This window comes from Nothoprocta perdicaria, unplaced genomic scaffold, assembly GCF_003342845.1.
Source record: "Nothoprocta perdicaria isolate Ctin4 unplaced genomic scaffold, notPer1 scaffold_71, whole genome shotgun sequence".
Lineage (NCBI taxonomy): Eukaryota > Metazoa > Chordata > Aves > Tinamiformes > Tinamidae > Nothoprocta > Nothoprocta perdicaria.
Window position 1 is genome coordinate 2,225,252 of NW_020455988.1, and position 14,162 is coordinate 2,239,413.

Consider the following 14,162-nt stretch of genomic DNA (forward strand, 5'->3'; position numbering starts at 1 on the left):
TTGAGTGCACAGCAGCAGGATTGGGTGGGTGGTTTTTTTTGTTTGTTTTGTTTTGTTTTGCTGTTGTTGCACTTTGTTCCTGCTACTTGACCCCCAGTTCCCATTATTACAGTTTTTATTTTTTGTAATCAACAGGATAATCCTTATTTGGTACCCTGTAGCTCTCCTTCCTAATAAAGGATAGTGAAGCATTGAGCGGAAGGAAAATAATTTGCAAAGAAACAAAAAAAAAAGCAGCCAGTGTGTTCCTTCTCCAGGCCTCAAAGCCAGAATATACAGCAGACAGTGCTTTTAGACCTTCTAATGTTGTAGCCTGGTTCTGCTTAGTCAGCTTACGTAGACCAGATGTTTTCCAAGGGCAAAAATATAAGATTTGAAGAAATAATTTTATGAAGATGGTCTAGCTTAGGAAGGCAATGAGAGTCTGCCAAAGTCTATTCTAGTATTTGGGTCTTTAAAACACAAATATATGGTGTGCCAGATGAGGAGAGTCTCAAATGTCTATCAGTGAAGTCTTCCTGATGAACAATTTTGAGGGAAATAGGAGACAAATATCCAAGGAAGAGAAATGGTGAAGGAACTTTGGGTGAGAGATTTGCTGGAACAGCAACCAGAAAAGCAATAGTGGTCAGAGAAAGTGTGCTTGAATTTGAGTGTTGTCTGGAGAGGGAGACCTGGAGTTCATCCTCCCCTGGGAGCCAAGGAAGTTGCTGCAGCCTCCTTCACTTTATAGACCTGAATAACTTTGTCATCTTGTGTGTTTAAGAAATGATCGAAGTTGGAACTGCATTCCCCACCAGGGGAGATCATGCAGGCTCAGGAGAAGGGATGCTCCCTTGCTTGGAGAAAAGAGGATGGTGCACTGCCATCCTAAAACTAATCTTAGTTGTAGCTTTAGTTTTATACTGCTCAAATAGAGCATCCCACCTTCAACCAAGACCCGCCCTTTTCTAACTCATTCCTGCTGGTCAGTCGCGYACTTTAGGCCTCCAACTGTCCACACAATCTGCTATGAAAGGTTTGTTGTCCTTTTACATTGCAGGAAGAAGACCCACCTCCAGCCCAACCTTCCATGCCCCTTTTTTTCCTTTTTTTTTCTTTTTCCTGGGATTCTGCCAGTGAAACTCTCTGATTTTCTACAGGCAAAGAGCCAGCAGCTAAGTTCAAAATGTATTCTACTCTGAGTCCATAGGCACGTAGGCCTATTAAGTGCATGCAGAAGCAAAAATTCATGTAGAGCTCTTCAAGGTTTTATGTTTTATCCTTTGGGTAGTATGTGATCCAGTGGAATTTGGGAGTGGCACTTATCTGATGCCTGTGAATACTTAGTGTATCATCTCGTATAGCTTTAGTCTTAGAGTTCAGTCCGCATGTTAATGTTAACTCAGTGATCTGTAGAGTGTTGTCGTGTAGCTTGTATGGTGAAGTTTTTGTTTTTGTTTTTTTTTTTTCCCCCCCCCTCAGGTCCAGAGGCTAGACTTTGGAAAGATACCCTTGTTAGTTAAAGCTGGAAATGACATGACTAGTAGTTAATCTCATAAAATAAGTACCTTTGACAGGGTAGGCAGGAGAATGTCACTTAGCAGTCATTGCCAGTTGGAACTGAGACCCATACACATGGGAGGAGAACAGAGTAGCCAGATAGGGTGGACAATGGGACAGTGACAGGAGGTGATGTCAGGGAAGCAGGAAGGGAGAAGCAAAGAAATGACTTGTAAAACTATAGAAAAGATTAATACTGTGAAAGGGCACYTGGGCAGAGTGAAGTTTTGAAATTGCAGGACTACATACAGAAAGGACATGATGATTTAAAAAACAAAAAACAAAACAAAAAAAACCCCACAACTCCTGTTTCTGTCAGGAGGGGCAGTATGAGACAAAGAGTTGGAAAGAGAAGGATGTGTATGTTGTAGAACAGAACGTTCCTGTTCCTCCTAATCTCTCAGCATTCACTGGGGCAATGTTCATCTCTCATCTCCAGGCGTGCCCTGCGTGTGCTGTGTGTGCATTCCTCCTTGGGTTCTGTCCCAGTCTGCACAGCAGGAGGTTGAGCTGGCTTATCGCTGCAAGGATGTAGATAACACATAYGGGTTATCAGCAGAGTGGTGTTCAGAGTGCCTGGCACGTGCCTGTCTCATATCTGCGGGGATGAATTTGGAAGTAATGAGGAAAAAGCGATGCATTTAATACAACTTTGAGAAGTCAAGCCCATACTTGGTTTTGAGATGGTGGTTTAAAATCCATGTGTTAAAGTAGTTTTTAGTAGGTATTACTTCATTATCAAAAAATTCCTGTAGTGCCTACAGTTGTTCCGTTATTTCACAAGACTTACTTTGCAAGCATTGCAAGAGAGGCATACCAAGATGAAAGTCTATAAACATGGAATATTCTTCTTTACTTTTTATAAGTATAGTCTTTTTATTCATTGTCCCTTTGGGTCTTAGTTAATGAAAACCAGGAGGCAACTGCTTTACCTGTTTAGTGTGGTATTGAAATCATAAAATTTCAACTATGGCAGCTGATGCAATAAAGTTCTCTGACTTTGAAAGTGTTCGGTGAAATCAACGTACAAATCTGTGAGTAATCTCCTCCTCCTTTTTTTATCAACAGATATTGATGATGTCAAGAAGCACAAACCAGGCTACCTTGAGGCTACAATTGACTGGTTCCGATGTTATAAGGTCCCGGATGGAAAACCAGAAAATCAGTTTGCTTTTAATGGAGAATTTAAAGACAAGGTGAAGATGATACAAAATTAGAGGTGTATTTTGCTGCCACATGGCTGCCTTGATCCATCCTCGGTTTTTGGGAATTTATTGCAAAAAGAGGAGCTTTAATATATAGATTTTTTTTATATGAGGGATCTTTGAATATAGCATATGCAGACTAATAAATAATTTTTGGTGCCTTTCCTTTTTTTCTCCGAGGGAGAAATATGTGTTATTAAAGGTAGTCAGTTAAAAACATTGGGTCTCAATCTTAAAGAGACTATATGTTTGTGGTGCTTGTTACAGTATTTTTGATCCTTAGAGGAGTGAACAGACATTTTTTTCTTCCAGTCTTGATTGATAATTTTTGTGACATTTTTTTCAAGGCTTTACAGTTTAAGACAGACAATAGGTTGCAGACTTTCCTATATATGGTATTTGYGCAAGGTATACTTTTTCCTGGTAATTTTATACGAGAACATTTGAGCTGTTTTTGGCTTGAAGACTGAAAAAAATATTTTTCCCTTTTTTAGAAAAAATGAATGGCTYTTTAAACATCCTGTAGCAGAAAGTGGCCAGTATTTGAAAGGAGAGTGGGCCTGGGAGTAGACTTTGCTGAGGAAAATGCTTGGACTTCTCCAGAGGAAATTGATTTTGATTTGAGTAGAAATACTTTGCAAGTCATATATTGTGCACTCAATACAATTTTTTTGGCAGAAAATCATAAGTTCCTAATGAATCATGTCCATGTGTCAGCCAGTCCAGCCTTGCAGTGTGCTTTTCAGAGTCATAAAATGCCTTCTAACCATCATGGACAATGTTACTCTTTATTTATTCATTTATTGCATGGTTAGAGATGCTCCAGCTCCCCTCTGCACTAGAAGTGTGTTTTAAATCAATCAAATCTACGGTAAGAAGCCTGCAGAGCCTGATAGTCTGTTCCCTGTTCTCCCAGTCACTGCTCTTCCTGATTTGCCTGCCCTGTAATTYTGCCATAGCAACAGTTTAAAAGGGATGTAGTCGAATTGTTGGAGTTTGGATTTGAGACTCTGAAGACCCTGGTGTAGCCAGTTTGGAGCATTTGGATGCTTCTCAAGCCTTTTTGGAGACCCAGAATGTGGCAGGGCGGCCATGGCTGCCTTCCAGCAGCTCTGGTGAAGTTCACAGTGTTCTGGTGGCATCTCTCCAAGTCGCTCCTTGTTAGGACACATAAATGTTCTGTTGGCGGCTTTTTTTGCAAGGCAGTCCAGATAGCATCTGGACCCTATGGAGTTTTCTGATTCCCCTTCCCCCAATGTTATTTTTGTTTTTAAACAAACAAACAAAAACAGTTAAGCAGCTGACGCGTTATGTTGCTGGAAGTGCGTATGTGATTGAGCAAGTAATGAGGTAAACACACGTTTTAGCATGGAAGGGAAAACGTTACCTCTGATCTGATGTGCACATAGAGCAGAGGACTCATAAACTCATACYTTGTCCCGTTTAGGACCTGGTACATTTTTCTGTAGATGGAGATGTCTGTTCAGTATCTACTGCTAATTTCATTCTTTCATGCAACCTTTCAGTTTTCTGGCTGCCAACTGAGGGAAAGTCCTGAATGCATTGCCAGTGTATTTGACAGATAGTGAAGTTTGTTTCTTTTCATAAAGAGAGTGTTATTTTAAGGGGCCTCCTTTGAGGCCTCATTAAATTTCTGGAAAATAACATGTGAAACAGTATGTTTAATGAACTACTTCTATTGCTGATTTTTCTGTTTAATAGCCATTTAAATCATAAGACTTTTCTTTCATATAAACCAGGATTTTGCTGTTGAAATTATTAAATCTACCCATGAATACTGGAAAGCTTTACTTCATAAAAAAGCTAATGGAGGTGCTATTAAATGGTAAGTATGCAGTCGAATCTTGTCTTTGTATTGTACTAGTACTATTGGTATTCAACATGGAGCAGCTGTGCATGAACTACTTAGATGTTTTGCTTTGAGATCACAGGAACATTTATGTTTTTAAGATTGATAATTAATAGTTGTATGTGATAATTGCACCTTGTGTAATAAAGTGGTTCAAAAATATATTGATTATATAAAATTATGTAGACTATTACAACTTCCTAGTAATAGCCCCAGAGAGTGTGTTTGGGATCATTTGGGGCGAATCTCCGTATGTCTCATCACTGTTTACTCCCTCCTTAATGTATTTGCTGTTTTAAGATTTCTTTTCTTTAAAAAAACCAACAAAAAATAAAAATCTGGGATGCAAAATTGCTGTTCACTGCCAGCCTTTGGCCCTGTTCTAAATTGAAAGGGACTTGATTAAACTCTTGTGGCTGGTTTGCACTGACAGTTCTGCCCTGAAGTGCAGGCAGGTGTGTTTGCCTGGTGCTGTCCAAGGGCTGTAGCTTCACAAGAGCCAAGTGGGAGGGCAAAGGCTGTGCTCAGGTAGTTGCTGTTCTCGTGTACTTTCTTGTGGAAATGTGACTTTCTCTCTTCCTTGAGACAAATTCTACAGTTGGACCAGTTATAGTTTTAGTTTGAATATTATCCTGCAATTTTTTTTGTTTGACTTGAGTTCTCATGGATTTAGAAGCACTTTGAGCTACGTGTTAATGTAACTTAAAATAATTTTAAAAATCACAGTCTTGCTTAGAGAGGTTGTGTAGGACCGTTTTAAAAAAAAAAAAAAAAAACTCATGACCAAATTAATTTTGGTGTAAAAGGATAAGAATTCATAGAGCAGAATTTTGATCGGAGGTTTCTTTTTCTGAGTGTGTGGGGGGGGTGGGTTTCTGTGTGTGTGTGATTTTTTTTTTTTTTTTTTTTTCTCTCCTTATGCCTGTGCATAAGGGTGCAGCAGGCAGCAGCAGACCAAGAGTGTCTTGGTATGCATGTAGCACCTGCCATCCTTTAATGCAGAAGGGAAATGCAGGATGTTTGTGCCATCCATTTTAGCCCACAAGTAACTTCCTCAAGAAATGCCTGTGTCTCTCTGACCTTTGGGCACATTTAGATTCCTAGCTGTGGATCTTTGCATTATTCCTGAGTTAGCTGCCAGAAGCAGAGTGTGAGAGTGTTACTTACAGTAATGAAGAGCATTTGCATAAAAATGAACCCCCACCCCCTAAAAATAAAAACCAACCCTCAAACCCAAAGAAACAAAGAATATCTTCCCCTACAACATTGCTGGTTACTTTGTTTTTGATTTCTTCTTTTCTGAGCTCTTTGTGTGGAGTTGTGTGGGTTTTTGTTTTTTGATTTGGTTTGATTTGTTTTCCTTTCCTATGGATGCTTAATTATCTGTCTTTTCTAAGAGTTGATAAACATACTAATTTTATTTCTCAGCACAAATGTTCTGGTAGGTGGTAGCCCGTTTTGCTGCACTGAAGAGGATGCCCGATCAATTGTGCAATCGGTAAGGGCAATATTTACTTCTTTAATTTGTTAATAAAAAAAAAAAAAGGAGAAAATAAAGTAGCTAAACTGAAATAGCCCTTTATGCCTTAAATTGCATTGTAATTAATAGGAAGAACACAAAGGTAGTGGAGGACATGTAAGTATTATATTATAAATCTTTCGTTGCAGTGGTCCAATTGTATTTTTCTGACAGGTTCATTACCATTCTGCTCTTTTTTGTGTATGTGTTTTCTTTTTTTTTCTTCTGTAGTGCTGTTTCTTTTGATCCTGAATAGCAAGATGGACTGCTATTTGTATCTAGCCTKCTGTCTTCCCTGTCTCCCCTGTTGCCATGAGTTACCACCCAGTGTTAAAACTCATTGACTAGCTGACTGTAGTCCCTAATCAGTAAAAGCATCCTTTGTTTGTCTACTTGCATAATTAAATGCATTGCTGTAAAAGAGGAGGCTGCTTTTATGAATGTTTCGTAAAGAATGCCTGTCATATTCTGCAAATTAACATAAAATTAAAACACACAGGTTTCCTTTCTAGGCAAGAAAGATGTCCTGCAGGTCTGATGCTTTCATGTGCAAATGCTAGTGAAGGAGAATTTCTTCCACTTTAAAATATGCTAGTTTGTATGCTGGAATGTAAGCAAAGTTAAGAGAAATTACCTGAAGAAAAGAAACCCACAATACTTACTTTTTTTTCCYYCTTTTTTAATGTACTCTAGTTGTGGTTGGGCCTATGCCTGTGACCACGGGAGCATGCCAAGTGTTTTGCCCATGTGCGTGGCTGCCTGGGTAGCTAACTAACGAGGGCTGCGCGCGGTCAGGGATTTGCCCCGCTAGTCACAGTAATTATGCGAGTGCAGGTCTCAAAGGAGACAACATCCACAGCCTGTGCAGTTAAGACTCCAACTACTGTTTCTAGTAAGAAGGTATTGTCCTCAGTGGTAATTTGTCATAAGCAAGTAAGGCTCAGTAACTTGCAAAGAGAGAGGAAAAAAAAAAGAAAAAAGTTGTTTAAAACATAAGGAGGTGCCAAGCTGAACTTTTTTTCTCTCCTGGTGTGTTGCTTTCAGTAAGCTCAGCGTTCACACTTGTGAGTATGTTTTGATCCATGGGCTTGTAACTTTTATRCGAAAGAAGAATTAATTTGGGTATTCAGGTATGGTTTTTAGTTACGTCAGTCATAGCTATACACAAATATTTACCTCCCTTATACTTTCAAATTTCCAATAAATTTTAATGGCTATTTAAATGCAAAAAAAAAAAAAATTCAATTTCAAATACATTCTCAATTTGGACAGTGACAAATCTGCAAAGGAGTATTTCCTTTTATGTGTTCTGTGCAGGTTGTACTTCAAAACATGTAAGTAAATAAATATTTATTTAAACCAGCGGTATCCATTATTTTGCTCTTAATAGCAAATTACAAATTTTATGGAGTTTGGGATTTGTAAATTATGTTTATAAAAGCCCATACTTTGAACCAGACTTTAACTGAAGTATGAACATTTGTCTTTTTATTAAATTATTTTATTAAATACTTCCTGGCTTTTTTGTGCCTTTCATTATTTTCTTTAGGCAATATTATTGTTTTCTGAAGTTGTCAYGCCCTGTTCTTTTCCATCATTCTGTTTCAGTATATTCTAAATACTTGAACTGTGTCTAGGTAGGTGACTGTTTTTTGGTATTTTCCAAACAGGGAAAAGATGCGGTCCTGTTTTACATACCATAATTACTGTATGCAATTTCTAATCTAAAGTAGCTTGGAAAAGGAAGATATTCTTGAAATTGAATGGCAAACAGTCAAATTCTGACTCTAAGCAAATGAATTGACCTGTACATTTTATGTACAGGGGTTATCTTTTTGCCTAGTATACTKCACTGCCCAGTTTGCTTGTAAGCATTCGTTTCTTTTGAGCAGAAGTGAAAATATGTAAGTGTTGGCTGTGGAATCTTAATGGCCTTTAAATTTAAGATGTCTGTGTCTAGTTTTTGAAACTAAAAAGACTTTTAAAAAATTATGCCATATATTAAATTCTGGATAAAAACAGAAGAATGGAAAACCAAGAATGGAGCTTTTTCATAGTGAGAAACATATTTCAGCTGCCACATAATTTCTGAATAACTTGTGGCACTGAACTGGTTTGTTACATTCCTGATTCCTAGGTCAGACTGTAATTATGGGATTTTTTAGTTGGTGTTAATTGCCTTTTATTAAATGGGATATAACAGATTTTCAGCAGCAACAACAAAAAAACACTTTTGTTGTAAACCGTTTTTATGATGAAAAGAAAAATTAACTAAAAAGGGGTAAAAAAAAATGAATCCTTGTCAAGTGCTTACCAAATTATGCACAGTTCAGATCTAGATACATTTTTGATTGAGTAATTCGATAGGTTGTCCTGCTTATTTCAAAACGACCTGTTGTGCTGGAATGAGACCTTTCATTATTTTACAGATGCGGGTACTAGAATTGACTTCTGTTGGGGAATTTCCACTGCACTTCCAGGACAGAAAGTGTGTTGTCAAATTACAAGTAGTAAATGAGGAAAAGTCTTACAGCTGGGGAAGTTGCCATGTCCAGGCAATCCTAGTGAGATCTGAAGATAACCTGTGCATATGAGGACATGAACTGAACGTTCAAACTACATCAGCCCGCTGAAAGTTTGTGGTGTTTCTTAGCAGCTAAAAACTTTCATCTCTGTCTCAGCTCTGATGTTGAAACACACTGAGGAATAAACCCTGGAGGAGCACAGCTTTGTAGCTGAATGTGTTAGTGCTAAGATGTACCGTTTGTTTCGGGCTCTTGAGTGTTGCCATCTGCAAAACTGACCAGGACAGCCAAAACTGTATTTAACAGTAATCTGAAATAAATCAAATCTAAGCAGGGAGATCTATTAACTGCCTTTCTGGTTACAGCTTCTTAGAACTTAGTAGAACTGGCACTGTCTGTTCAGTGGCCAGTTGTGAAATAGAAGGTGCTGTTTGTTTTTTCATGTGAAATAAAAGATACTGTTTGTTTTTTCATTTGGACCACAAGTGAAAGGATTCTGTCATGAAGAGCCTTCTGTTTCAGTGGAATGAGTTCGACCTTCCAGGTGGGAAGCTGGTCCTCTGAGTTCTCAGCCTAAACTTTCTGAGCAATTATCTGAGCAGGTGCAGGCACCTTTTGTACAAACATCATCACTGGCTCTCCCTGCCTGTGTTTAAGGCTGGAAAGGGTACGATAACTCTGAAGAGAATGTTCTGGTGATGAGGCCAGGGACCTCGGTTGCATTCATCACCCTGACACCACCTTTATGACCAGAGACTGGTTATGTAACCCCTCTGAGCATGTGACTGGGTAAAGCAGGAAGAAGGAGAATTTTTCCCCTTGCTGCTCCCAGGCTGTTTTGGGGAGCCTGCCCTGTGCATGCAAGCTCAGCGACAGCCACACTCCTGAGAGAATCACCCTGGTGCAGCTCAAACTGTGCCGTATGCTGAGCCTACTTACTGCAGCATCTAGTTGAGCCTGGCTGTCCTTGAAGTGCTATAGAATCTTTGTTAATGTCTTTAGGTGCTGTGAGTAGTGACAGGAAGTGTTTTCCACCTATGCATTTAGACAGCGATATTGTTCGCAGTGCAGCTTTGTTCTCACAAAGCATCAAATTGCTGTAAGCCCTGTCTTTCAGGCTGTTTCTTTTCTGTACGTGTCACCTGAGTGATTTGTCCCAGGGCTGCCTGTTTGGGTAAGTCCAGCTTAGATGGGCCTATGTCACAGCAAAGGCCAGTGTCCTTCCAGGTTTTGCACTGGATTTGTGCATGTAGCTGGATGTTGCAAGATCCTGTGTGCTGAGATACTCACCGTTTCCTCATCAGTTATGTCAGTTGGAGAACTTGCCTCTTTGAGGAACTGAGGGGAGGACAGTGGAAGGTTATTTTTGTTATTAGTGTAACTGTGCTTGGATCTTCATTGCAAGGAAGGCTGCTTCCTTTACTTAGCTTTAAGTAAAGGAACAGGATACACTGTAGTAATGCTGTGTCCACCTTTGCTGAGGAAGGTCTGACTTGCACCTACAGACATACTTTTTGCAACAGAATTCATCACTCTCCACGGAAATGACTCCTAGTTGTTAAAATAGAGTTCTAAAAGGGTATCATACATTTTTTTAAATGTTTGAATCTATGTAAATTGTATATACCCACATGCATACCTTAAAAAATGTATAGTAATGTAACTGCTGCTGTACAAGTAACAATTTTTACTCTTTAGTATGTAAAGAGCAAATCCTTTTATCCACAAATACAATAAGAGTAGGAAAATTTTCTTGATGTTACATAAAGTTTAATTTGTTATTTATGAGCAACAAAGAAAATTGTACAGTAGCTTAAGAAAATAAGAGAAAATTTAGAAGTCTTCAAAGATAGAATATTGTTCTGCAGGACCTACAGAAAGTTCTGTTTATGTTAATATCTCTTGGTACTAAAATCAAGAGCAAATCTATTCAGCTGTAAACTAGCTTTGAGTTTTGGTACTACCTAAGAAACTAAAAACAACATTTTTTTTTTTTTAAGGCACCAGCACCAGTGAATGGAGACTCTATTTCCCCAGAAGGTATATTCTATTTTATCCCAAATGCTATATGACTTTTTTTCTTTATAATCATTTACTTTAATAAAAAGAAAAAAAAAAAAAAAACATAAAGCAGTCCTGTTGGGGGGGAGGGTAAATATGAGGATGATTATATTTTGTCAGACTGTCATTTCTGTCCCCTGTTAAATAGATTGTGGACAGAAATTCAGAGGCTGTTTATGGGAGAAGATTGCTGTTAATGTGTAATCTGCATAAAAAGATGAGAAGATTAAATATTTCTTTCTATCCCTTTGATCAGGGAAGGTAAAAATGACACCCTTTTTAATTGAGAAAGATTGTTTTACCTTATATTTTTGTTATTCCTCATAGTAGCTAGCACATCAAATAAATAGCCCCTTTTCTTAAAAGGACATAGCCATACTTAATTTTCAAGTGTAATTTAAAAAAAAAAACATTCATTTTTATGATGTTGTTTTCCATGTTAACACCATATGTTTTTAGTCAAGAAATAAGATTGCATCCGAGACTTTCATTTTTGTTAGCTACTTTTACTTTAAAAGAAAACCCCTATTTCTCCTGGCAAGAACTCCACAGGGAAATGTATGCACTGTTGGAGACAGACGGAGTTACAGAAACACTAAGAGACTGGAAGTCATGAGCAGAGTTCCAAATTGTTTGCGAAGTAACATCTGTGTAGCCCATATCATGGGAAAGCAAGTTGTGTGCCGTTTGCCCTTATATGGCATGCCAATAAATAGCATTTATTTACTGAAGTATTACAGTGCAGACATCTGACAGACAACTGAACATAGCCTGCCTAATGTTTGATGTTTTCCAGGGATAGTCACGTCAGTGTTGCAACTCCTGCAGGGTAGCTTCAGCCAAACTGTTCCAAGTGAAGGGCTTTTATTTTGAGGACATGCTTTACGTRGGCTGAAGATGGAGCTCACCCAGAAGTGTTGTGTTTGGAGGGGAGGCATCCAAAAGATTTGAAAGTTCCTTTTGAAATGTTTGTGTGTGTGGCTAGTTGCATAGAACTAATGTCATTTTTGATGTGTGTTTTTTATTTTAGTTGATGATGCCTGGTACTTTTCTCCCAAGTGATCGTCAGTACGTGCTGAAGCCACATCATTCCTTAAATCATCCATTTTTTTCTTTTCTTTGAATTTTGAAGACACATAGGCAAATACATTAATTGCTGAATTCCTGTTGAGACAACTTTTCAAATTGTATGAACTTTCTATCATGTAAATAAACACTGACAAAGATATGTTCCCTTTCTATGCCTGTCTTGTGCAGGGTGAAGGAGAAGGAAGAAGAGCGCTTGCTCATTCTTGAGATTTAAAACTCTGGCATTCCTCTTTCCCATTCCTCCCGAGATGGAGATAAGTTGTCTTCAACCTTTGTTCTCCAGATTTTGGAATAATCCAGTCATCAGGTGCATAGGAGGCTGTGTTGATTTGCATATTGGGGTTTGTCTGTCTACTGTGACTAATCTTTCTCAGAAACAGTAATCTGTATGTTGTGAGCTTAGCAGTTTACCACATGCTCAGATATGCAACTGAGCGATGTTTCCTGAGGCAAATTCTTTTTTGTGCCCGTGGGTCTCTGCATATTTCATAGTTATTGGTGTAACATGTTTGCTTTTATAAAGCAAATATAACTTCACTCCAAAAAGTAATTCAATTAGGAAGGGCTGATGCCATAACAACTGAAATAAGGATGCACGTGTGCTCTCTGCAGCACATCCTGTTTTGGTAACTGCTTTGTTTCATCACACAGGAAGGATTTTCCTTATGGAATGTTTCCATTTTTAGAATTGTATATGCCTGAAGACTTCTGATAGCCCCTCACACAGTGGGCCAAAGTTAATAAAATGTGTAAAATTGAGCTTTGTGTTTTTCTGGTAAAAATATTTGCCATGTTTTCTACTGTGGGATTATATCAGATCTATCTGTACTGCCTAGTGTTTTCTTTTTTTAAGAAAAAAAAAAAAAAAAGGGCTGTTAAGTAGAGAGGAAATGATCGCACACGGACAGCTTTACCCAGCGTGTTACTGAGAGCAGAGGTGAGCGAAGTCCAGTTTGTACACAGCCCATAACTAAGGCTTAATATTGTTGACACTTGACGGAAGTGGGAGACAGAAAACTGAAAAATATAGGTGGTGGGTTTTACCTAGAGGATTAACTTTTCTTTACAAAGAATGTTATTAGTTAAAAAAATTTCACCCTCTGGGTATTATTCTTTGATGTTAGGAGTTAATTTTCTGCTTTAGAAAGTTGCTTAATATATAAACAGCAGTAAGGGGCCTCAGCACTTTGGAGTAGTCTGAGTTCTCCCATCTGTAAGGGGTTATGCATTGTTTTATACATAGGGATTAGGTGTACGGTGTGGGATGGAAAAATCTAACCTACATATCAGATACTAAAAACTTATTTTTTTAAAGTCTGGAGTTATGTTACATTCAACGCATACTTACAATAGTGCTTCTGCATATTTACAGAACTGTAAGATAGTGTACATTATACCCACAGATGTAATGYCTTTTAAAAAATTATTCATTGTTTAAATATTTTCCCTAGTGTCTTGGGTTCATGTGCAGCCTCTCGGTATGAAGTTACTTTGGTTATTGTAGAGTCTAGCTATTGTAGAGTACAGAACAGCTGCTACATTTGCCTGTATGGTGGTTATATCAAAGAGGTTTGCTGTTCCCTAAAGTTCTTTAGGGACAGTTGGACAATGAAGGACACTGTGTTAAATCAAATTATCTTTTCTATACATAGCTCACTTTCTTACTCTTTTGAGATGTTTAAGGGAAAGACAATATAAGCATAMAAAAAAACCCCAAAAAGCTGTTTACAGATACCCATGTTACACTGGGAAAAATAGGTTAAACAGTCAATCAYAGAATCATAGAATGCTTAAGATTGGAAGGGACCTCCAGAGAACATCTAGTCCAACGCCCCTGCACACACAGGGTCAATAGTATGGTTTTGGTTTAAGTTGCTTCTTTTTACTGTAAAAAATAACTGCTTTTTAATTTATAGCTACATTAATGATGTGGGATTAGGAATTGAGAAATAAATATTTAGATCAAATTAGACTTTATGCATGTAAAAAAATAAATAGTATTTGGGAAGGATGAAAATTGATAGGAACTGAAATGCCTTGTGCTGTCATAAATTTTGAAAATATTAAAATATTTCCTTCATGGAGAATACATAAACAGATGACTACTTTGTCTTCAAACTGCTTGCAACATCTGCTTATGAACATTTTCTAAGGATTTTTTCCCAAGTGAGATAAAAAGATGTACAGTTATGTGTAACCTTGCAGCTAAAATGTACTGAATGGTACTGACATGTGGTTTTTGGAAATGGAGTGTAATAAAAAAGCTGTGGAGAGAATGTCTGTTAAGAGGAGAATTGGGGGATGGGACAGAAAAATCTGGAATATGTTTTACAGATCACTTCAGGAAAACG

General features: G+C 38.0%; 1 protein-coding gene across 2 annotated transcripts in view; it reads left to right on the forward strand.

The window, feature by feature from the left end:
* The window catches only part of PPA2 (pyrophosphatase (inorganic) 2), a 35,895-nt gene extending 21,950 nt beyond the window's left edge, over window positions 1-13,945 (forward strand). The window contains exons 8-13 of one of the 2 annotated variants that reach the window (XM_026050854.1): window positions 2,611-2,738; window positions 4,508-4,593; window positions 6,046-6,115; window positions 10,662-10,701; window positions 11,753-11,790; window positions 11,980-13,945. In XM_026050854.1, the coding sequence (XP_025906639.1) occupies window positions 2,611-2,738; window positions 4,508-4,593; window positions 6,046-6,115; window positions 10,662-10,701; window positions 11,753-11,784 (356 nt within the window). In that variant the 3' untranslated portion in view covers window positions 11,785-11,790; window positions 11,980-13,945. Of the gene's footprint in view, window positions 1-2,610; window positions 2,739-4,507; window positions 4,594-6,045; window positions 6,116-10,661; window positions 10,702-11,752 lie in introns of both variants that reach the window. The other variant, XM_026050855.1, reaches the window with a different exon arrangement.
* Window positions 13,946-14,162: the final 217 nt, after the last annotated feature.